The sequence below is a fragment of the Centrocercus urophasianus genome, unplaced genomic scaffold (assembly GCF_019232065.1).
Source record: "Centrocercus urophasianus isolate 14NV4802_14NV808 unplaced genomic scaffold, USGS_Curo_1.0 seq_12, whole genome shotgun sequence".
Classification (NCBI taxonomy): Eukaryota; Metazoa; Chordata; class Aves; order Galliformes; family Phasianidae; genus Centrocercus; species Centrocercus urophasianus.
Window position 1 is genome coordinate 28,724,651 of NW_024884364.1, and position 25,702 is coordinate 28,750,352.

Sequence of the window (25,702 nt, forward strand, 5' to 3'; positions counted from 1 at the left end):
TCCTTGACAGACGAGTTTATTGAAACAAATTTTAAAAGCAGATATTCTGAATGTACTCCATCAATCTCAGCAGTTCAGAAAAACAATTGTTCAGTGTCCAAATGAAGTGTGCATGTTACAAATTGTACATTTTTAATATATTCATTTATACCACGACATGAGCTTAAAATACAGTTTAACTTCATGTTATTCAGGATGTCAATTTATTGCTATAATTCCCCCCAAAATGTAGGGTTCACCAGTAAAACAGCTCTTAATCCAAGGCCAATTACAGCTGTTAACGTGCCTCAGACCCCAGGATCAAATCATTAGTGTTCCAACGTGGATCACCCTGTTTTAAAGGATTTTCCTTCCGATTTCCAAAAAAATGAAATGCTTTGTTTTCCAAGACTGTATTCTTAGTTGCTATTTAGCAGGAAATGTAACATTTGAATGTTTACTACAGTATAAACACTTCGAATTCTAGGATATAAAGTTTTCTCCACCTTTGCTTTGCTTTGCATCTTCAGCCATACCAATCAGAAGAAACAGATTCCCAATGTCAAGTTATAAAACGGGATACAAACAGTGAACTTAGGCACCAAGGGCCCAGAATTCATTTTCAAGGAGAAAATAGCTCACCTGTGAAAGGTGCTGGGGGATTGGGAAATACTGTAAATTTGCACAATAATCACAAATTTGCATTGTCTGCCCAAATTAAGAAAATAATTGAACACTGATTTGTGTTTTCTCATCTCTTGTTTCTAAGAACAGTCTTAAGAGTTTCAGTCTGAGTGCAGCACAGCTGCTTTTTAAAGGTTTGGTTGCATTTGGAAGCGTCTCTACTATTTAGGCCAAATGATTTTCACAGATTTAACCTGTTAACCAATAATATGATCATTTTATTTTCAAAACAAGTAATTTTTAGAAAAAGGAAAAGCTTTTTCAACAGTAAAAGATCTCCATATCCAGTGTGAAAGTAACACGGTGGTATAAATATATGCACGCATTGCATTACACTTAATATATTACACACATTCCAGTTAGCCATGGAACAACTAAACAAAGGAGTAGATGACAACTAATTGTGGGTACAAAGTGTTTTTGTAAACAAGATTTTGAGAAACTTTGAGGAAAGCCTGATTTCTGGGAGGGTGACTACTTTGGAATTTCATTTTTGCCTCCAAAGAAAGTCAACGTTTTCATTTATTTTAAAGGATGCTGTATATAAGAATGCACTTTGTATTAAAACAAAGATCAATACTTTACAGTTTAAGAAACTTTACATATGTACATAAATTACACACATCAGGAATGGTTTTAAAGCTCATAAGGAGATGTCAGAAAAGTCTATTTTCCTTCTATTAAAATTTTCAACTCTTTTACATTGTGATCATTTGCAACTGTCACAGCATGATCCAGTGCTCGTATACTTGCTAGAAGCTTTATGATCTGCTTTATCTGCTCCCTAAAAAAAAAAATATTTAAAAAGAACAATCATGTAAGAGGAATGACAGAAAAGCACAATATGACAGTACAGCAAATCAGTTTCGGTAACTTTGCATCATCTCCTGTTTGCTAAGTCTGTAAATTAAATTGGTCATCGGCTCAGCAATGAAATTGAAAAGAGGAAATAGGAATTAGTCATTCAATACTAGATGCCGTATAAATTGAAAGAAGTCCTGGATTATTTATGGTACTGTGTGCAGTGAGTCACAGCTCTCTTGATAAATGATTTTTGAGCCAAAAAAAAAAAACCAACCCTTAACAAACAACAAAGAACAAATATGTTTTCACACATGCCTTAGAAAGGTATGAAGCTGGCCACCCACAAACTGCATTTCAGATCCAGCTCAGTCCTGGGAAGAACATTCTACCTCAATGGTCAAGAACAATTTTAGTGTCTTGCAAGGAATGTAGACATGTATTTTCACCAAGTTCCATAAAAAATACTTGTGGTTCAAAATTCATCTTAAAAGTGAAACCAGCTGGTTTGTGAAAAGGCACTCAACTTGGAAAACTAATATCAATAGGTATGGATGAAAAACAGGCTTCCTTCTCTTGAGAAATTAATGCATTTTTCTTTCAAACAACTACACTAGGATTTATATGAACAGAAATGCTGTTCTTTCATTATGCAAAATAATATTTCTGCTGCAGACTTATTTTATGTGCTTAATGGGAACAAAATAACAACTGATACAGAAAAAAAGACTCCTAAACAAGATTTGCCTGCTATACGACAAGGGAAATTCCTGTCCTTGTATTTCAGTGCCGTGCATAAGGATCTAATTCCACTGAGAGCCTCAATAATTGAAGAGTAACTCAACAATGGCCCAGGCAAGTACAGGTATCAAGAGTGACTAATGCAGGTAGCATGGGATCCAAGTTTCAGTTTAAGTAGGTTTTCTGAAACAACAGAACTACTGACCTTGCAACCTCTCCCTGTGCAACAGCACAATAATAAACATTCTTCCAATATGGTTATGTTCATGTGTATCAGTGTAACAGTGTGGATATGAAGTTCACCACTGATTAGACAACCCACCACAAAGCATTTCAGGTCACTTGGCTAGCAGTCACATTCATGCACACATCTAACCCAAGCTTTCAGTTATGCTGGTTATCAGATACAAGTAAAATTGCACTGATCAAGGAGAAAACAGGTTCATCGAGTTGGTTGCATAAGCAAACAAAATTTTTGCACCATATACAAAAGCACAATCTGTAATTCAGGAGCCATTGCGTAGGAGTTTGCAACAGGTTTACAAGGTGAAGCAGCCCAGAACAAGTAACTACAAAATGTGCCACAATCAAGGACATTAAGGAGTACTGCAAAATGCTACGAATGCTTAATGAATTTCAACAGCTGCTGTTTTCAAATACCTTTAAAAATTCACCCCATCTACCATACCACAAAAAAATTTTAAGTTTGTATTCAACAGCCTTCCAAAAGACTTGCAGCAGAACGGAGATACTTACCGGTGGTTGCATACAATTAACAAAGCACAAGTATTGCCACTGAATAATTCAAACTAAGTTACCTTGCATTTCTTTTCTCTACATCAGAGCAACCAATGCTGTTTCTGTAAATTGTATCAGCCAGATGAACAAGGTATCTACAGAAATTTTCTAGCTGCGAAATAGTCTTGTCTCCTTTTAGATTAGCAAACCACTGTTTAGGAAAGCAAGCAATTACCTAGAAAAAACAGGAAAAAAATTAAAAAAACAAGTATCAAAATGTTAGAAGTTTAATGACACAATCTGTTCAGTCAGCAGGTAAGTCTGTGTTTACAAGGCTCAAGTGAATAAAACAGGAACTCTCCCCCCCACCCAAATCAACTCCAAAATTCAAGCAGTAAAACACTGGATCTCTGCAAGTGTAAGACAGCGAAGGTTCTCTCTGTGGTTCATCAACGTTACAATATTAAGATATCAAAACCAAGATTTCAGAGGTAATCTCAAATTTTAAATACATTTTGAATATTTTGTTTGCTATTACTCACACTTTGTGCCTTCTTAATGCTGTCATCTCCATACTCAGAGTTTTGAAAAGCCATAAGAATGTATCTGTTTAGTAGCCCATCTATTGACAGCTCCTGGAGAGTTTTGTTTGAAAGGATTCCATACCACTGGAGAAAGTTTCCTAATAACTGAAAATACAACACAGGGAAAATAATTATTTAAAATTGTCACGACTCCTTAAAGTTAATCAAGTATCTAGAGAGTCTTCAAGTGCAGCAGCATGGCTTAAGTAAAGCAAGGAAAACATGCCTTCTGATAGTTCTAAAAGTATTTAGAATTCATAAAGTAACAGCTTAGAGTGCTATAAACTCTTGTACAACAACCATTATCTCAATGCTCCTTACATTTTGCCCAAGGAATCGTTGAAAAAACCACTAAAGTTTCAAGCCATTTTGATGTCAAAATTTGATGTGAATATCAAGTCAAGCGAGACCTAGCATATGCAACTCAGGGGCAAACTCACAGTCTCTCACCAGTGAGATTCCCAGGCATGCTGTCAGTATACCCCTATTTTCAAGGCACACTGAAACAAAAGGCACAGAAATTGCCTGAAGGGAAGTGCTGGCTAAGCCAACAGTACAGCTGTTATTCTCCAGTGGTATACAGCCTGTGGAAAACTGCTGCCAGCCTTGTAGAAGGGAACACAGCCAGCAGCTTACTGTCGAAGCAGATCATCAGAAAATAATAATAATGGACTTGCTTCCCAGCTTCTATTTCTCATCTTCTTTCAGCAATGCTATCTATACCTGCCTCGCAGTGAGAACTGCATGTGCAGTTCTACATGGCCCATGCTCCAAGAAGTATTTTCAGAAGTGGGCAGCTTCATTCTTAAGAGACACAAGCCATAAGAGAGTTACCAGCACCACTCTTAACAACAACATTCTCATAAATAAGCTTTATGCCCCTTTTTGCTCTAGACAGCATTTAAGAAGTTGACTCTTACTTCAAAGTGAAAGAAGTCAGTGCTGAATGTTTAAAGTAAATTATGTCATTGCAAATGCATTCAAGTATAAGGTTTCCTTCACTTCTAAATAGAAAAAAAACAGATAAAAGTTCTGTTTGCATGACTATGGAATTCAGCAGTTCAATCAACGTCTCAACGGAGCTAAAAAGGAAAGCATAACATTTCCAATAGAAGGATAAAAAATACAACAGTTACAGCTTCTTATAGACCTCTGACAACTCTATAAAGCACCTGCCACATACACAGACATTTTTTTCACTCTTCATCATTTCAAGTAAACTAAGATCAGAACTGCTGCATATTTTACAAATAGCAACATGCCTTCCAGGGGGATACAGAAAACTGTCCATTTATCTAAGTTATTTTCATGAAATCATGAAAATTCTCATGCTACTTAAAGAAATACAGAAAAAAATCCTCTAATTACTACAAAAGTAAATTAAAAACTTTTTTTTTTTTTCCTGACAGATACAATGACATTAAAAAACCTTGGTTGCTGAATGTGCCAAATAAACCCACAGTGTAGAAATAAAAACAATGCCCTTTCACTTGGCAGTCTTTTGAAGAAGGCACAGCATGTTATTGAAGGCTAAGAATCCCACTTCAGAATTCTTTCAACTAGAGAAAAGGCAACTTTCCATCTACCATTTTCCACAATTATGAAGGGGATTTTATTACTGTGCTGACTGCACCAGAAATTTACCAGATGCATTTAGTGACTTACCTTAACAGACGACCAAAACTGACGCTGGAAAAACAAATATGGACCAGAGTTCTTGTTTTCTAAGACACTGCAAAGTAAGAGATTTCTTTAATGAGCAAACATCATCACTTCTGTCTGGAGTTCGTTGACTTCCTCCTTCCCACATAAAGTTCATTTCTGTAAATATCCCCTTCTTCCACTGTGCTCGTTCTTGATAATTCCTCATGATAATTAATTTGCTCCCACATCCAACCAGTGAACCGTACAGAGGTATGGAAAAAACCTTACCAGCTATGGTCAGAAAACACTTGACACGCTAATAGAGAGGTCAAATACCACAGTTGAAAGCAAACTTACTTTTTGGGATATAAGGGCATGAATACGTCATCATCTAATGTTCTCCTCATTCTTAGCAACAGTGCCTTTAAAAGCATCTGAAACAGATTTTTTTTTTTTTAAATAACAGCCAAAGTAATGCTTAGTAGTTAAGCACTCAGAAATTGATTTAAAAACAATAAAGAACATTTGTGATCCTAAAAGTAAAAGGCACACAGACTTGAGCACACACGTGGAATTTTCGAGACATCTGTAATGATTAAACTTTAGAGCTGAAACTTGACAATTTCAATAAATACTGAAAGCAATGAAATTACTTTATCATTAAGCCTGGCCACACGATTAGCTATAATGACATCAGCTGTTTTGTCATTTTTCATCTTCTGCTACCTTCCCTGCGCATGCAAACTTTGGCCAATCTCCCATTACTGTAAAGGCAATGCATTACACACAGAACCTGAACTTGTGACATTAGTTCTTATGTTCACAGAAGAAGAACCACCAAATTATGATTCCCCCCCCCCAGTACATGTGGGAGAAGAAGAAAAGTCTAACTATGTTTAACCTGATCCTTAAAGCAAAAATTGCAAACCAAGTCTTAGTTCATTTGCCACCTCTAATTAGTCAACAGAAAAAGAAACCCCAAACAACTCCTTTTTGACTCTCCTTAAACATGCTACATTTTTTCCAATATCGTGTATTACAAATACACCCAAATTCCTTAACTTACCCAAGATATTTATGAAAAAAAACAAAACAAACTTACTTGTGTATTTTTGTTTTCAGCATTAACCACTGAAGGATATCCATTTACTAACTTTTGTACAATTGCTACCATTCTTGATGTTTGCGTTGTAGAAAAAGGATCCCATATATTTTCAGAAATCACTATTGAAGAGAGAAAAGAATTACTCCATTTTGCAAATGCTCAAATACAGGTAGAAGGACAGTCACTTAGAACAGTAATTTACAAAGCAGTAAAATCTACTGGCGTAAATAAACACCAACTTCCTTCTCCTCCCCCTTTGTTTTTTTTTTGTTTTTTTTTTCTGTTTTTTTTTTAAGATTATACCTGTTAATTTAGGAAGAACAACTCTCTCTACAATAGTAGGTAATAGTGAAATATCAGCATCATCTTTTTCTTGCTCCTGTTCTTCACAGCCATAAAAGAGCAACGATTCAAACCACAACATAGTCTCAAAATCTCGACATTTGCCCTAATAAAATGAATTGAGAAGATATTAGCTTCCTAAACAGACATTTGAAGTCAAGACTTTAAGATAATAGCAATAAAAAAACAACAGCCAAATGAATAAATTCACTGTAGAACCACACAATCACCAAATCATAAGAAAGTGAAAATGGTTAAAGCATGACTACTTTTTTGGGCAGCTGCTGCCTAACTTATTTTAACAACTAACTGCCCCAGAGCAAAATAAGAAGGAAATACGAGAAACAGAGTTCATTGGCACTGCTTTATAAAATGATGTTTCCTGAATTAAAAATCTCTTGGCTTGTACTTTTTCAAACTTAGCAAGATGTATAAATGGGAACAGTGAAGCACAAGAGAATTCTCAAATCTTCATTTTCTATGTTATCTTGCCACCAAATAGCTTCAGCTTTATTTTGCCAACTTAAGAATTCAAATAAAACCAGCATGGGGAAGGGAAAATTTACATAAAGTTTTAATTTTTATGAGGATGCCTTTCACAGATTCTCTAATTTATTCCAAGTAAACACTCTGAATGTTCTCTGAAGAGGAATCTAGCTTCCCTTCCTCTGCAGTCAGAGCAAAGGAGGCAGAAGATCACCTTCTGCAAATATTCTCTTGGTAGTTAAGAAAAAGCACTTCTGAAGAGAGGACAGATTCAGTCATTTGTGACACATTTGCAGAAGGTGCTACAGATGTGTTAAGTTTTGAAAAGGAAGATGACTTTCTGCCTTCTTAGTCTGCTTTCTGAACTTCATTTCTTAGCAAAACAAACTTACACAATTGCACTCGTGTCTCTTGATATACTTCCCACTAAAAGCCAACAGGGCAGGAAAAAGCAAGTTCCTACCAGTACTTTGCAAATAACCTCTTGACTGCAGCAGAAATACGTAAGGAGCTTTCACAGCTAGGAAGAACAATGGGAGGCCAAAATTAGGTGAACTGTTTGTCCTCTCATGGCTACTCCTGACAGCACACACACAAACTGGACATCGAATACTTGCCAGGAACATTGTGTTGCAATTGTGCTGCCCTGCTCCTCCCATGTTCCTTACCTAATTACTGTGTGATGAGTACTATGAGGAAGAGTTGAAAACTGCCAGCCAGAGTTCTATGGGGTACGAAGGGTGGGTGGAAGAAAGAAAGGTATATAATATAGGGACACAGATCACAAGCCCAATGAAAAACAGGCTTCTTCATTCCACTTCTCTTGAAGAAATATCATCTTTAGAATCACATATTTCCCTGAAATATTTTAAAACTCAAATGTATTATTTAATATATGACTTGGTTTTCGGTCTATATTGCTCCCTGAGAAGGTGCCAGCATGTGCTGAATTCCTAGCAGGGAAGAGCTGAATAGAGGGCAATAGTGCAGGAACTCCCCAGAAAAGCACTTCAACCCAAGACAGGTGACCACTTTAAGCTTCAAGCCTACAACGTGCATTTATGAGAAGCATAGGTACAATTCACCTTGCTCTGCAGAGGTATGAAAGAATCACACTATACAGAAGCTTCTGTGAATACTGCGTGCCCAGGACCTTACCTCCAAAGGAGTCCAGACAAGCAGCTGAAGTCTGATTAAAGGGTTGAACAACTTTGGTAAACAGAGGCCAATATAAGCATCTTTGTAGGAAGCAAAGTACTTTGAACGCCAAGCTTCAAACTGGGACTTAATACAATCAATTGAGTAAAAGCTTTCCAAAACATCTTCAAAAACTTTGCTGGATTCTTTCAATATACGGTCTGGTCATGCGGGAAAAAAATAGCAACAGATTAATCACCTATTGCATATACAACCTCTCTCAGACTTTAATGATGACTGGCATAAGCCAACTCCTACCAACATTACAAAAAAAAAACACCACCACAACAACAACTAGTAGCCTTAAATCCTCTAATAATTTTGCCTTAAATAGCCATATGCAGGAGAACAGTGTGGACCTTCAGAGCTACCTTGTTTTGCACCAGTGTTTGGAGCAGGTGATCTCTCAGTACCTTCCAACTCACACTGTTTCACTATTTCATTCAAGTGCACGTGCATGGCATCCTTGAGATGTGACAACTGAATCAGTGCTTCAGACAGCGGGTGCTGGCAGACACCACAACACAACACTTCCCGACATCTCCCAGGGCTAACTCTATTTTAATTGGACATTCTTTGCTGCAGTCAGTTTTAAATGTCCAGTTACAATAGTTAATTGCACACAATAACTACTACACATAACAGGTAGAGAGGAGTCAGTACAAAGTTAGATAACATTATATAAATGTGCTGTTAATGCTGTGATCCAGATAAAAATGCTATGAATAAAGGCAGCGGGGCTGAAGTGCATCTCTCTGTTCCATATTGTTCAGTGATCATTCTGGACAATAAGAAATGCTTCAGAAATCCTTACTCAGTGCTTACTCAGAAACTGACAATACTTGTAAAGAAGAATTTTGTAAATGTGACAAAAAGCCATACAGCCGCACAGAATTTTTAATCCAGATCATTTAACTTGCAAAGTGAATTACAGCACCTAACAACTCTTAAGTAGTTTCTATGTTCAATCAGAGCTCTCTGCCTGCATCTGCAATTTTGGTGACAGGCCAGCAACTAAAGGTGTGATTGTTTGCACTTCTGATGCACTTCTGGACAGTTCATTTAATTGCCTTTTAATCTAGTTATACTTTGGCTCTCCACAACCGCCTACAGCTATGACTTCAGTGCTCTTACTACACACTCAGCAAAAAGAAAGTAATTTTCTTCATGCCCCCGGTTCTCACAGTTTACAAAATAAATGTTCTCGTGGCTGCATCATCCCTCCTCACATATACACGTCCATTTCTATATACATGGCCTATACCAATCTACTTCTCCACATTTCTTCTAATTCGATGAAATTTTCTTTCATTAGTGATAATTGGTTTCAAGGTGAGAAAGTAATAGGATTATTGCTTTGCTACTGCCTTCACAGTTACCTCTAGTATTCTGTTTATGCACAATTAAGGCTACTTTGAGTAAACCAATCATAACACCATGGGGGAAATGCAAAAAGTCAGCACAGAACCTTTCTGCAATGTTTGCAGTCAACATCACTTTCTGTCATCTGCAAAGTTTGCTGTAATAAAAGCTTATAAAATTTTTGTCCCAGCATTTCTGGATACTGATACAGGACTCCATAAAACATGTCATAGAACCATCAGTGTTGGAAAAGACTTCTACTATCACCTAGTCCAGTCGTCAGCCTATCGCCACCATACTCACTGACCACATTCCTCAGTGCCACATCCACAGTTCTTGAATGCCTCTAGAGAAGATGACTGCACCACCTCCCTTTGCATCCTGTGCCACTGCCTCACTGCTCTTCCTGAGAAGAGATTCTTCCTAACATCCAACCTGAACCTCCCCTGGCACATCTTGGGGCCACTCCCTCTCATACTATTTCTAGGTACCCAGAAAAGAGGTGGACCCCCAGCTAACAGCTGTAGTGAACTACAGCCATTGAGAAGCTAATAAGAAATGGTTCTTAAACTTTCTCTGAAATATGGTGAAATACATGTACAGGGTCAACTTTTATTTTTTCTGTCTTTTCTACATTTGATAGTGTAAGGCTTCTTTATCTTTTCTAACCTCGTTCCATATTGAAGTTTGTAATATCCGTTGAAGTTTCCTCATCATCACTGGAAAGGCCTTCAAGGTGATCTGCCATCTTCCCAGTTTGCTCTCTTGCTTGTCTACGACGAGCTCTACAAAGGATCAGCAGTATAATGCACTTATTACATTTTTCCCCCCTATATCATGAACACAGTTATAACTTTAAGTGCAAGGAAATTCAGGTTGAAAATAAATAATAATGAAAATAGCTACCAGTTTGTCACTGCCTCAAACATCCCACTGTGTTGCTGCCTCAAGCAATGGAAGGAAGAGGAACCAGGCAGAACCCACATAGATACCAAATGGGCTTATTATAGTTTCTTAGAAATTCTAAATTAGCATCATCTAATTGTCATTTGTTTTGTACTTCCAGATGCTAAGTTGGGATATGTAGGAACAGCCCTCCCCAGAACACCAGCTGAAGTGTTTTCTTCCCTTCACAGGAGAGGAACAAACAGTGCTATTTATGCTAGCATGCTGCAGTGGAAAACTGCATTTTGAGAACAGGCAAATACTCCTGATGGACAAGAAATCCCAGCACTCTACCTTCTAGCCTCTCTTTCTGCAGTCCGACGCTTAACTTGTTCTTGATAGAGCACTCTGTCTCGTCCAAAAGAATCAAGATTTGGTGCCATGAGCGCTTTATCTGTAAAATTACATCGGTGAAAATTAAAATGCTTTTCTATGATTATATAAATATACTGTAGGCTGTTTCACAAGAGCCCTGTACCTACTTTAAACTAAGTGTAATTTGAAGTAGAAAGTGTAAGATGCATCCAGAAGCCTAGAATCCGCAAATACAGAGGTTAAAAGAGGAAGTAATGGGGTTCAGAAAAATCTCCACTCGAATGTCAAATAGAAGAATCTTTTCACCATACTTCACTCTTGTCCCTCTCACAACAGTGCACAACTATATAGAACTTAGCATTTTAAACAGAAATTGCTGAAATTGAATATTCCCAGACACAAAGAGCTCCTAACATAAACATGTTCACCATGCATCTTCTGAAAATAAAATGAACAAAAAGAAAGATGGAGAAGAGTGACCAGAGTCAGAACATATGATATTCCAGAGTTCTATTCATAATCTCTTTACCTGTATCCTTTGTATTGTCTACAATTTCAACTGCTTCAAAATCTACAGGAAAATGGATCCTCTCCCCTCCTCTTTTTAAGCAGCAATTCATTAAAGATGTTCCTGACAATAGCACAGCTAACAGGGAAACCTGGTTACTCTTTTCAGGTAAATTTTTAGAAGTGAATTGAGTCTCAGTCAGTGCTCAAGTCCACCCCCTAAGATTCAAACTTCAAAATTTAAACACAAGCCTATCCAAATTTCAGGCGTAAGTTCTTTCCTTTTTTTTTTTTTTTTTTTTTTTTTTAAATCAAATGCTGTTATTCAAAGCTACTGGTCTTTACACAAAAATAAAGCAAAACTTGGCAGACCAATCTAAATTAACTTCTATCTCCGTAGTGTTCTGACGCTATATGAAGGAATGCAGATTGCCTATGTCTGCACCACGCAACACATCAAAGGTTGACACTAGTTCACTAATTTCTGTGATAATTTGAAGGAAAGAACTGAACTATTCAAGATGCAGTGCAGTTTATTCTCAAGATTTCCAGATGCTAAATAAGCTCTCTCTCAACAATGACATCTGTCACTATCCCACCACCAAACCGCAGTCCAAAATAGTCAATTTTAGGCTTCATTTAGGAAATCTGTTTAAAAGCGTGCTAGATATCTAGTTCTCACAAGCACTTTTTTATGGTAAAATTGCAAAGCCAACATGTGATGCTTAGGGGCTCCAAATAAAGGAATATGTGTGCTGACCATTCTGTAAAGAGATGACCAACTCTGAGGGCTCAATGCTTTATCACACACAGTAAATGATATCTAATGGTACCAACATTTCAATTCTGGCAACACTGTGACAGAATAGGAAATGGCTTTTATTATAGGATATTAGGTCAGCAACAGGACAGAAAAGAAAGCCATTCTAAAAATGAGGCACTCTCCAAAACAGAAAGAAAACTACTATTAATGTACGTTTCCCATCTTATGGCACACAGAACAAAACTTCCTCCAAGGAATTTATGTTTTCTTCTAAGGTAACAGACCTTTGTAGTGTTCTACATACTTAAGTGATACCACAAGAAAACTCACTGAGACTCTCCCACCTCCACGCTAACGGTAAGCAAGTATTTTAACTAATTTTGAACTGTAATGCATATAAATTTATGTTGTATTAGTCTGATTTTCATCAAGACTCTTCCACTTCCTTTACCAGTTCAGTGTCTGAAATGAAATGTTTCTGCTACCTACAAAGTAGAGCATCAGGTAAAAGCAATCTCTAACCCAATTTCACAGCTTTGTATAAGTTAAATGTAGATGGTGCAGGAAATTTCCAGATTCAAGGAAATAAAAAAAAAAAATCTGACATAAAAGCATGGAGTCACGTGGCACCAGTATGGCCACTGCCACCATGCATACATTTCACAGTGCTAGAAAAGAGGAAACACAGTTAAGAGCAATAGAAAGGAGAGATGAGGTCAGAGTTAGAGTGGCTTTGAATTCAAACCAAAACAGATTAGAGAACTTTTAATCTAAACTTGTTTCTACCTCAAGAGTTAGGATAAACTTCAAGGCAGTCAATATTCTAAACATTTACATTTAAAATTAGCCATAATAAGTAAACAAGGTTGTTTAATGAATAATAAAAACCTTCAAGATGGACTGACTTGAATGGCTTGAAAACTCCGAAGATTCATCTTTAATATCATCTTGTCGTCTTTGGACAAGGCGGGAAGCTCGCTGTTTGTACAGCTGGTGCATTGCAGATTCAAGTTCATTAATCAGAGGCACCTGTAAAAATACAACACACTACGTAATATCAAATCCTCCAGGTGCTTAGCTTTCTGGGGTACCACACTACTCCGAAGCATAGCACTGTCACTGCACTTCTAGCAGCACAAGCTCTTTTGCTTTTAACCATCTGTGTCATTTGGACCAGGAAATATTTCGACTTGAAGAAAACACATGCATTTAACAATGTTGGCAGCTTTCAATCATAACGATCAGTGTTCTGAAAGAAATCAGTATTGACTGAAAGAGGCAAAACACTGAAACAATAATTTCAAAGTGAAATGTTACTTAAAGTCCTCGTTTTCCCTGCTAAGTGCATTTAAATGTTGTTACAAAGCTTATTGTGTAGTCATTGTATCCACTCTGTCTTTAAACAAGAATGTAGCAATATCCTATAGTTTATGTGAAACTAAACTGACTCTACCCAAAGAGGACAAAAAAAAAAAAAAAAAAAAAAAAAAAAAAAAAATCAAATAATCAATCTAACCTACCAAATACCAGCAGGTATTGTTTTGCCATAACTTTCGTTAGTATGCATAGTAATATTAAGTATAGTAAAACAAAATACTGCTGAAATGCAGTAAAACAGTGCATAAACACTTTATGGGAACAGGTAAATCAATAAAACGTTATTCTAGCCTACCATTAAAATCAAAATTGTACAAATAGTGGGAGTTCTGCATTAAGTATAATCTTTGAAGGATACACGCTTCAGTCGGACCTGCTACTTAAAACAAATTAGACTGAATTTCAGGAGCAACAAAAATAGGTGATAGCAGGAATATCCTGACATTAAATAGCAGATTCACTGCCTACTTTTGCAGAATTTCATTTCCTGGCACAAGTTAAAATTAGTCCACCATAAATACTCAAATGCAAAAGAGAATTTTTCATGATCTCTTAATTTGGAAAAGCAAGTCCCATGAGTCAGTTACTGCTGGTATGAATATTTTTATGCCATATCCTCCTTACCTCCAAAACTATGTTTAGTCCAGTCTTCCACCTTAGCTCAGATACTTCATTGCTGCCTACCAGCCAGGATTACTTTTTTTTTTTTTCCCCAAAAAGAGATAAAATCAGAAACTGTTTCCTGACGTAATTTAGAATGTGACTCAGCAGCTATTTAAAAAACTCCTCCAGTAAAATTTAAGACTATGACATTACAGCTGCAAGGCCATTTCAGCTGAGAATGACACACACTTCAGAGGACAAATTAAATGAAAGAAATACTAGCTCTTCGTGGTATAAACTGGTCTGCAGAGATTAAAGGCTGTGAAGTAGCTCAAAATACATGCAATTTTCTTCTGGAGAAAACAAAGCAGAGAGAATGGAGAGAGTAGGAAAAATCCCACTGTTGAAAGGGCACATTCTGAATTCAAGACAATTTTGAAAAAAATAAATAATAATTAAAAAGAAATAATACAGCTTGCCACAGAAAATAGTTTCTTCCCTTAAGTGTGTCAAGGGAATTCTAAAATTGAGAAGTTAAATTACAAATTTTGACAGCATCTCTAGAAGTTCTTCTATACTTGCCTCAAGATAAACAAATAAATAGAATAATTTTAAAAAAAAAAAAAAACACAAGAAAAAACTATGCATTTAAATATCTAAACCCAAAATATTTCCCATTTACAACATAAGAGACTTAGAAGCCATCATTCTTTTATCAGTACTGTGGTTTATGAGTGACTGACAGTTTCACCGACTACAATAGAGCTCTCATTCATTCACTGTTCTTTTGTTTGTTTTTTAAGTTATTAACTTAAATTCAGCAATTTATTTTACATTCTCCTTCCCCCCCTTCCACACACACACATTCACTGTGAACAGTGTGAGAGGAAAAATGACAAGTTCTCTGAACACTTAGCAGACAAGAATCATTTTAACCTAATTTCAATCCCCCTTCCTGATGCAGACAAATTGCTTTTGCAGGTGAAGTAAGAGTTCATCTAATCATGCTAACAAAGACAGGCTTGCAATGATCTGATCTTTTTATATCCCTTACTTTTCGAAAATGAGAAAGTGCAAGGGACACATGACAACTTCCCAGCCTTCTCTGAAGGCATAATTTTGACAACAACTACTTGTGAAGAAGCTAACAGTGATGCAAAAATGTTCCATTTCCTTGGTTTTACCATTTGTGGAGAAAAACATCACAAGATTTGGCATTTCTATTGCTTGTTTCTAGCGATCTTGTAAGACCTGGCCTGTTATAATCTCCATCACACCTTATCAATGAACAAAGCATTTGTAACACTCAGCATTCCTGCAAAATCAGAATAGAGACAAAATAGTCTTGCTTGGCTGGGGTCCCAAAAGACTGAACATGGCACACAGGTGCAGAAATAAGGTTAATCAGAGAAAGAAGTTCTACTTTATGATGTTATCTTTTGTTCTAAAAAACTAAGTCTATGAACATATAAGGAAACTCTGGGGCAATGGACTCTTTTTGGAGAGAACAAGTACACTGTGTGTCCATTTGTGCTTGTTCAGCAAACAATTTCCTTATTCAGACCAGTATCAATGTGAATTTGACTAATAACAATGACCAGACTTCATACAATAAAGAGAGAGCATCAATGCATCGTATTTGAAAGGACAGGGGAGGCCCTGGTTTTACAGATTTAGGATATGTATATACACACATATCCCCAAAGTATTATTACATACATGCACATAAGGATACATTTCTTGTTGCTGTTACATAATATAATCATAATATATAGCTATTATTATTATATACACATTCTATGTTGTAAACACAGATAAATGCAGTTGTTTCAAATATACAGCATTAAGGGCCACAGGCTCTACAGAAAGCTGAAAGTAATTTACGTCTACACTAAAAAAATAAAAATATTTTCCTGCTGCATTTCATTATTATACTTAGTTAAAACCTGATAATCATTTGTTACCTTTTATTCCTTCCTTCTCAGACCCTTTTTGCAAAGAACTTATGATGTCCTGTTGGCTACTTCTGATTTGATAGTAATTTTGTCACGCTAAAAATCCTGAATTCTGAAATAGATTATTTGGCCAAAGAACTGAGGAACACACAAGACATTGTAATTGATGTAATGTGTCTGTTAAACTGTTTGACATCCTAATTTTGCAACTCAACTGTAGATACAGGCACTATAGCAGCCTCTAACTGAAAAAAACACCAAAACATTTCTTAAAACAGCCTTAAGAAGTATGAGATGATAAAAGTCACAGCTTAAGAGTTTGAGGAACTGCATGTGGATACTTTTGGGAAAGTTGGGGGGAAGAGGGTTCAAATATACAATCCTTATAAAACTGGCCACTGGGAAAGCAAAAGGATATTACAAGAAAGCAGCTTTGACAAGCCTAATTGTTAAATTATCAACAGCTAATCTTCACAAGTGGAATTGACTTACTTCCTAGTACAGCTAGATACATAAAACTTTCTGAAGAAGAACTGACACAAACTGTTACACTACTTGTTAACAGTAAACTTTCCTGGTTTTACATGAAGTCTGGAAGACTAAGAGGCGTGGTTTTCACTCAAAACAAGGCATTCCAAAACAATTTGTTTAAAGAAAATATTAGAACAAGATTGTGTGGACAATCAAAGAGAACAACCACACAACAACATATTCATGGTGTTTCAGTTGAGTGGACGTTCTCTTGGACTGGTAAGAGGTCTTTTAAAAAGAAAATGCTGAATACAGGTATCTCAGACAAGGAATATAATTTCTCTTTAATTAAGAATTTAGGCATCTGTGCAACCAGCAAAGATAGAACAGTAAAGAAAAGAAGGGTACCTTCATTACTCCTTAATACCTAGCGCACTAATAGAGACTCAGGAATACTGCTTCTTTTGTGAACAGTACTTTTTATAACTAATTCATTAGCTGGGCAGATTAACTGGTCCAAACATCCTGGGTTTGTCCACAGTTCATAGTTCTTCTCTAGCTTACAAGACAGAAGATGGCAATCTCCCAAAACCATTAATGATGGACAGTTACTAACTGACCAGCAGTCAGAATGCTTCTCTCACACCTAACAAGATAAGTAAGCAGCATCTTTAGCCACTGAAGTAATTCTGGCAGCTAATACAAGAAAAAGATGCCATATTATTGTATTCAAGTCAAGACAATGAAGCCTGTACACTGCTAACTGAGTTTGACAGCTCCTGTATGTGCCTGCATACACATACACACACATACATATATTTAAAAGAAAACTAACTACATTTAGCATAATAAAAGAAAAAAGACTAAGTTCTCAAGTTAGAAACATGCAAGAGTACCATACTACATGATGCACACTACAAGATGTACCTCTTTTAATTGTCTTCAGAAGCTTACAATTTTTCTTCTACAGACATTAGAGCACTAAGAAAGCCATAAAACTACCTGGCGGTAGGAAGCTTACAATACAAAATACAAATGTTTCTTATTGCATTCATAAAACATTCAAAGAACTGGCAGTGTAATTCAGTCATTATTTTTCTTCACCTGCTATCCAACACAGGCCAAAAGCAGCATCTATGTAAAGCTGAAATGCCCTCAAGACAGAGAATCTAAAAACGTTTTTAGGTGATCTGAAGTCACTAATGTGATACACTGTGAAAGAAAGGTTTTTGACAACCAACATTACTTTCCATGATGCTACCTCTTCAACACTTGAATAACCAAACCTTTGTGAGAACATGTTTTCAGAGGACTTTTTGAAAAAATCATGATGTGGTGTTTGGCATGTACTAAGAGACTTTTTTTTTTTTTTTTTTTTTTTAAAAAAAAAAGATGAATGTTTTTACATCCTTACCTTTTCACTGAAACACTCAAGCAAGTCTTGGACATACCCTCGCATTTCTTGCAAAAACTTATACTGTTCACCAATACCCCCAGAAGACCCTTCTAATCTTTCAATTGCCTTGGTAGAGTCCTCTTGACTTTGCTGATGTTTCTCAAACTGCTGCCGATTAGCTTTGTGCAATTCTTTCATAGAGTCCAACCTGAGAGGCAATGGATAAATAACAAATTTACATCCAGAAGTCTCTATCCTTCAGACTGTTGAGATATTAGACAGTGCAAGTACTAAGTATATAAATGGAAATACTGTAAAGAGACATTCTCTTTCTCTTGTCACTTTCTCTCCTCTCTACATAAACAGTGAGGCTAATAATTTAAATTAATTTTCTAGACTATGCTGAGTGCATTAAACTGTTAACTCCTTCAAATTTTTACAGGAGTTGGTAGCACTTACAATACTACTAGGCTAGCCCTACAGAAAAACAGAGAGGAAAAAGTATTTTATGGAGAGAGGGGGAAAAAAAACAAAAACAAATGCAGATGAATTATGGCTCCTACAAAGCAGTTACCTTACTCTACTAACTCGCATTACTAGTGGAGTTTCTAACACTACAATGGGCATACAAACCAATATTGCAGACAAAGTGCAAGTTGTTCATTACTAATAATTTCTCTCCGCAATTGGGATGTTCATTTAGTAGGACCTTTTGTGTAGCTGACAGATTACAACTTCTAAACAAAAGAAAAAGCTTACACTAAAATGTAAATTCCTTGTCTACTGAAGCATAAGATTTTCATTTACAATTTAAAAGAATGAAACCTGCTGACAAAGCTAAACACCTCACTGGCCTTTCAATTCTTGACTATAAGATTGTGTAGCGTCCAGAAGATGCAACTCAGACCTGTCTTCAACAAGATCAATGGTCACACATTTAAAGCTTCACTTCCAGAGAAGCAATCCAGGGAGCCTTTCGAACAAAGTGTCAATGTCATCTTCACTTTGAGCTTTTTTTGTTTGCCTTTTAACATTTTTTTTTTAATGGATGTGCCAGTCAGTACTTTTCCAGCGATGAAACTGTGTTTTCTCGAGACTAAAAGATGCCTGAGGAACAGAAAGCTAGGGGACATGTCTTTAAGTCTAAAAAGATGGTCTGTCCTACCTGTCTTTAAGCTGTTTCTTTACCAAATCAATAGTAATAGGAGTCATCTCATTACTGGGTGTTTTGAAAGGAACTGTATTATCTGTTTTTTGAGACTTGGCTTCCGATGATCCATACGCAGCATAAGTGTATGGAATGCCATATGACGAACCATAAGACAATGTCTGGTAAGTGTTCTGGTAGTACAGATTATTCACTTCAGCAGGCTGACTTGGCTGAACCTGAAGTAGGAGGACATGCAATTGTACTGTGTTAGACTTCAGAAAAGGACACACGTTGTTTCACATCTCAAATGTTATAAAATGAAAATGGTAGCCAGAAACCATCCGTGTGGCAAATTCATGTGGGTTTGACCCTACATCTTCCAATATCTAAGGTCTCAAAAGTGCCTTCTTAAAAGGACAAAGTCTTAACATTGTTATTACTCGAAATGTTTAAAAACTTGCTGTAAACATAAACAATAATTTTAGCCAGCCTACAACTCCTAAAATAACAAGCTATTTTGAACTAGACTAAATTTCACTAAGACTATCTATTAGAATCAGTGTTTTGTTAGGATTCTTCTGAAATGTTTTTTAAAAATGCCATAATCTTCAACTGAATAGCAACTTCACTGTCACAACATATGGCACAGCCTGCTACCAATTCCAATTGCATGTTTATACCACAAGAGAAGATACAGAACCAGAAAACAAGCTCTGTTTACAAACTCTAAAGCCACTGACAAATAGGAACAGAGGTCTCTTCCAAGTGGTGTTGTTCTAGCCCTATTTCAGGCTGCACGTATATGCTGCTTACACTATCAGCATCTATCCCAAACAGAGGAATACAGAAACGGGTAACACTCAATATTTAAAATCTGATCTCTCATTTCTTTTTAAAGAATATCAGAAGTTACAAACTGACCTTCTCAGACAAAACAGCCTTCTGTAAACTACCCTAGTTTATAATGGATTTGGCCAATATAGCAGAAACAAAACAAGAGCAGCTCACAACAAAATACGTGCCTGAGGTATGTTGATTCCTTTCCGTATCTGTTCTTGCTCCCATCTACTGAGTTCCTCATCTTGTTCCCCTGCCACCAGTGCCTCATCATCACTCCCCTCAATACCTGAAGAGAAATGAAACAGATAAAACAGGTAACAAAAACAAATTAACATATTCATAGTAAGGGCCATGAGTTCCAAAACCTAAAAGTCCAAGCTTTGGTGGGAACTTCTCAGTGCATTCTCTCCCTTCACAAGAAATTAAGGATGCTAGCCCATAAATCATTATCACAGAGGTTCCACTGCAAAAACCTAATGGATAAGTTTGCAGCTAACTGTTGGTAAAGCTCTCCAATATTACAGATCTGCTTTCTTGCTATTTTCTCCTTCTCCAGAAGGCCATTTCACTTCTTTGCCAAGAAGCAGAATCTTATATTCAAAAACTGATGTTTTCTTTCGACAACTAGTTGCTAAAACAGTATAGGAATAATACTAATTGCTCCTCAGTGTAAGTTTCTACCAGATTAAATAGTCGCATGCTTCTAACCAAAGGAACAGAATCTGTGCATAAAAGTTTACAAGTAGATTCCATTATGCAGTACTTTTTCTTAAAAAACAAATTAACTACAGACTTCAGTCTGAAAAATGTGTTGTTTAAAAACGTTGAAAGGGTGCACTTGCAATAAAACCAGTGCAAATATTGACCAGTTGTCTCTCTGAGAAGATTTTACCTATTTCCTCAGCAATCTTTTGCCTTTGGGATTTTTCCTTCACTGTAAAAACTATTCTCCTCTTCTCGTCATCATCTTCATCATCACTGGCATCATTTTCATCTTCTCGAACAAGGCGGCTTTTACCTGGTTCACTGTCAACAGGAGTAAAGTCTCCAAGTTCACGAGCCATTTGACGCTTTTTCCTAGCAGCATGAATAAAAGCAGCATCTGGAATTTCTCCTAGAGACAGATGTTCACAGCGTTAACCACCCACTGCAGGAAAACAGGTATTACAACTCCTTATTACTCATCTCTGCCATCCTACCAAAGCACATTAGTAAGTGGCAATAAAAGTAAAAAAAAAAGTAAAAAAAAATAAGTCTATACTCACAGAAACATTTGCAAGCAACGTAAAAGCTACACATGTAAACTTTCAGAGCAATAGCTCTCAGATATGGAATCTTTCCCAAAAGATCTGGCTCTGCTTTCATTAGCTCACACGCTACAATGGCAGAAGCTTGCAGTCCCCTTGGGAAATACTCCTAGAGAGGATGCCTTTTACAGGACCTGACTGTTGCACCAGGAAGAAAAAAACGAGATTCCTCTGAAGTCACTTCCTGTTCTGATATTGCTCCTAACTCTTATTACTTTAAGGGAAACAAAAATCCTCAGCCATTTCAACAGACGATGGTAGCTCAGGGGACAAAGGACACCAAATAAGAAGGGCAACACTCATAAAAAAAACAACCCACAAACCCAGATTTATGAAGGAAAAAAAAGTAAAATCACTAATACAAGATTAATGAAGCTTACTTACTTAACATAAAGAATAGCCCCTGCAAATCTATTTTTTGAAACGTTAATAAATCTTTACCACTACTTTGACTAGTCATGGACAAAAGGTCAAAGTTCATATTCTCTTTATACTTGAAATAAGATATTCTTCTCGAGCTTGCACTATCTCTACAGATGTAATAACATACATACAGTACCCTTCTGCAATTTTCCCTAAAAGGAAAAGTCACTTGGGAATCAACCAGGAAATTATTTTTTCCCCTGAAATGCAGACTCAGAGCATGCAGACGGAGGCTCTATTTGGGGAGCAGGCCATCACCAAGTCAGCTACCAATTAGAAACTACTTCCTCAATTGGATTTCTTTGGCCTCGGGGCTCGACAGAAAAGTTACTAGGTGAAAAAATAGAGGATAACATTTTAGATACCTCACAGACCCGTAACTGAGACATTCAAATTAAAGACAAACGCTGGCTAAAGCATTCATTTAACATACCAGACATACTATGATAACCAACCTGGGCGAAGAACATTCAGCGATGATAGAGCACTTGAAAAAGCCCCACCAGGTTTTGTTTTTTCTTCTTCCTTTTCACTTTCAACTTCCATTTCTTCTTCACCATGTTCGCTGTTTGCAGTCCCATCTTCTTGACCTATGTCCTTAATCTGTCCTGTCTTTTCTAGTGGTGGCTCAACTGTTAAGACAATAAAGCCTACATTTTACTCTTTGGTAAAGGTCACTTGGAGGTATTTTTTTTTAAAGGACTAACATTCTAGGATTCTTAAAATCAAGTGAAAGCAAATTTCTCCATGGGATTACATTCAACTTCCATAAGCTTCAGCTGTATCACTGTGATTTTTAGATAACACTTGTACTCATGGGTTGTAGGTTTCACTCTACCCAAGTAAGTGGTAGAGGAAAACATATCAAGATACTTTACCAATGATTTTCCCAATAACCAACAGCAGAATTACAACAAAACCGAAATCTCAGGCTGTACCTACAAGTTCTAGAAGACCATGTACTGTTAAAAGGTCCATCTGCTCCAATACTTTCATCTTGTCATCTTGATCACCAACTCTGCTCTAAGGTCAAACTGTGAAACGCACAACTGTTGAGTAATCTACTTAATAACAAAAACCATCACATCTCACTCCCTCATTTTTTCCTTTCTGACAAGCTGCTTCGCAAGGACATCCTGTCAAATAAGCACTAGAAGTAGTGCTGAACTAATAATAGGAAGAAAAGAAATGGATCTGACATAAATAGTGCTGAAACATAAACTACTGAAGTCTACTGAGAGTTGTAAAGGCAGCTATCTGAGAAATTTCATCCTTCAGCATTCATTTCTACTGACAGAGATTCAAAGATCTCTATCAGCATCAGAATAGCATTTGTGAGGTTCAACTGAATGCATTCAACATATACTCTAGTAATAATGCTAAATCCTATAGAAAGACAGACAACTCATCCTGAAAACATGTGATCTGTATTTACAATTCTTAATCTTTGCCATTAGAGAAGTTACTGTTAATTTTGCATTTACCATCTGTTGGAGAATTGACCTCTGTTCTAACTTTTGATTTTTCAAGATCTTCCTTGTATTCTTTCTTCAGCTGTTTTACAATCTTTTTGCTGTAACTTGATTTCTTCACTTTGAAAACTTCTTCAGTTTCTTTAAAAGAAAGTTGAAAAACATCACGTCAGATCTGCCAAGAAGTACAGTTAGCTATTATACCTCCTTTGCACGTAGATCTCAAGAAGCACACGAGGAACACAACTTCACGTGATTGCACATTTGCACTACTGTAACAACAAGAGCTGCATATCCTTTCACAAACACTCTTGTCTTCCTTGTTTCCTTAGGGGTCATTCACAGCACAGTCACAGAAAAGCAAGGCAGAAGCTGAAGTATACAAACGTGACCTGCTTTTTATCTGTATTCACTGCTGTTTCAATTTTTATTTTTATTTTTTAAGCAGTGGATTCTTCATTGTGACCACAGACTTAGAAGAAAACGAGAAGCCTCAGCATTTTGCATTAACACTCTCTTCATAGCCACACTTAGGCCAGTATGACTAATGAGTAAGGGAATGACTGGTTTTTGCTGCACCAACAGCTTGAATGCCTGCAGAGCTACAACCTATTGAAAGGTATGCAGTAAGTTTGAAAAAAAAAAACCAACACAAAAACAACATGCAGAAATTCAAAGTTGGATGCAGGAAATTCAACAGCTTTTTCTTAAGTAAATACTATAACAATGCGTTTTCAGTATTCGACAGGTTTTCAAACCCGCAGTTCAGAGACCAGAGAGAGTTCTTTGAAACAAAATATCAAAAGGCACATTAACTCTCCTCTAGCAGAAGATCACAAGACCTCTTAACACAAAACAAGTCTAATCAAACCTGAACTTCTGGGATGCAATGGACTCAGTGGTTTGAAGAGTGCGTTTTTCATCACTGTTTTTAATGTGTAACAACTATTGCCCATCAGTAGATTAGGACATGTGCACAGGCACAGTACCCGTGGCAGGATTACTGCCAGAGCACTGAACAAGTACAGCTATGCTATTTTTCCAAAGTACAGAAAATGTTCAGTCACTTTTCCAACTACTTATGAAGGACAATCTAGTAATCTGTGAGAAAATAACTACAACAAAATACCCATTTCACCCAGAGTCTACTCATAGAACGGGTGATCTGACACATCCACAGAATGGCCAGGGTTGGAAAGGGACCCCAAGGATCATGAATCTCCAACCCCCCTGCCACAGGCAGGGCCACCAACCTCCCTATTTGATACTAGACCAGGCTGTCCAGGGCTCCATCCAATCTGCCCTTGAGCACCTCCAGGAATGGGGCATCCACAGCTTGTCTGGGCAGCCTGTGCCAGCTCCTCATCACTCTCATAGTAAAGAACTTCCCCCTGACATCCACGCGGGATGAAAGCAAACTTGATGCAGAAGGACAGCAAACACCACCCTCCATCAGCACCACAGGCCCGGCGGAACAGGTTGGGTCCAGCGCCTGGAACCATGCAAATCCAGGTCCGGCTACTCCGGACACGAGTGCAGCCAGGAGCTGGAGTCAGTGACGCCCGTGGATCCCTTCCAAGTCGGGGTGCTGTGATAGTAGCTCACCCCGCTAAACCATAGCGAAACCAAGGAGCACATCCCGGTGCCGCCGACGGGGAACTCCCTGCCAGCACATCCCTGTCGCCAGGAAGGCTGGCCGCAGCCCCTCACAGCACACGTTCCTCGGCCACTCCACTGCCTTAAGATAACAGAACCACGGCGCAAATTCAGCCCCGCCACCGCCGCCTCACCCTCCTCCTCGTCCTGGAAGCTGAGCAGGCTGGCGCGGGGCACCTCTTTGTTCTCCCGAGCCCGCTTCTTCTCTTTAGGCCGCCCTGTGGCCGGCAGCCCGTTGCCCTGCGGCGGCGGAGGCGGCGGGGGGGGAAGCAGGGAGGGCGCCGGCAGCGCCCCTAGCCCAGCCCGGTCGCCTCCCATCAGGCCCAGCCCCAGGCCGAGGGCTGCACCGTAGCCCGCGGCGCATGCGAAGGCGGCGGGGCTGCCGGGCAGGGCGAGGGGCACGCAGCCGGGCGGCAGAGGCAGCAGCCCGGTGCCCGCAGCCGCCAGGGCCACGGCGGAGGCCTCGGCAGGCCCTTCTCCTCCGGCCCCAGAGGCCGGCGCCGGCTCCTGAGGCGGCTCCTCATCGCGCTCTTCGTCCTCCTCTTCCGAGTCGTTCCGCTTCCGCACGTTCACTCTCCGCGCCTTGCGGAACATCCCGCCGGGCGCCGACCCCCCGAGCCGCGCAGCGCCGGCACCGGCACCACCCACTTCTGCCGCCCCGCGCCGCGGCCCAGGCCCGGCTCGCCGAGCATGACGGCCGCCGCTCCGCGGCCCACAGCGCCCCCTGTCGGCTGCCGCCCGCCTCCTTCCCCCTGGCAACAGACAGAAACCTCCCGACCATAGAGAGGCGGCGAAACGAGGGTAGAGAGTACCCAGCAGGGAGCGTAGAGAGCAGGGACTAGAGCGACTCGACACGCCG

At 38.3% G+C, this 25,702-nt stretch overlaps 1 protein-coding gene across 1 annotated transcript; it reads right to left on the minus strand.

The window, feature by feature from the left end:
- PAXBP1 (PAX3 and PAX7 binding protein 1) lies at nucleotides 1-25,477 on the minus strand. The gene is made up of 18 exons (XM_042809889.1): nucleotides 24,978-25,477; nucleotides 23,200-23,328; nucleotides 22,171-22,347; nucleotides 20,878-21,099; nucleotides 20,168-20,271; nucleotides 19,161-19,381; nucleotides 18,014-18,203; nucleotides 13,099-13,222; nucleotides 10,903-11,002; nucleotides 10,333-10,448; nucleotides 8,263-8,462; nucleotides 6,580-6,724; nucleotides 6,274-6,395; nucleotides 5,529-5,605; nucleotides 5,193-5,259; nucleotides 3,486-3,632; nucleotides 3,024-3,178; nucleotides 1-1,447 (listed from the first exon to the last, which is right to left on the minus strand). Exons 1-18 carry the CDS (start codon nucleotides 25,435-25,437, stop codon nucleotides 1,330-1,332), a joined length of 2,874 nt encoding a protein of 957 aa, XP_042665823.1. The 5' UTR covers nucleotides 25,438-25,477; the 3' UTR covers nucleotides 1-1,329.
- Nucleotides 25,478-25,702: the final 225 nt, after the last annotated feature.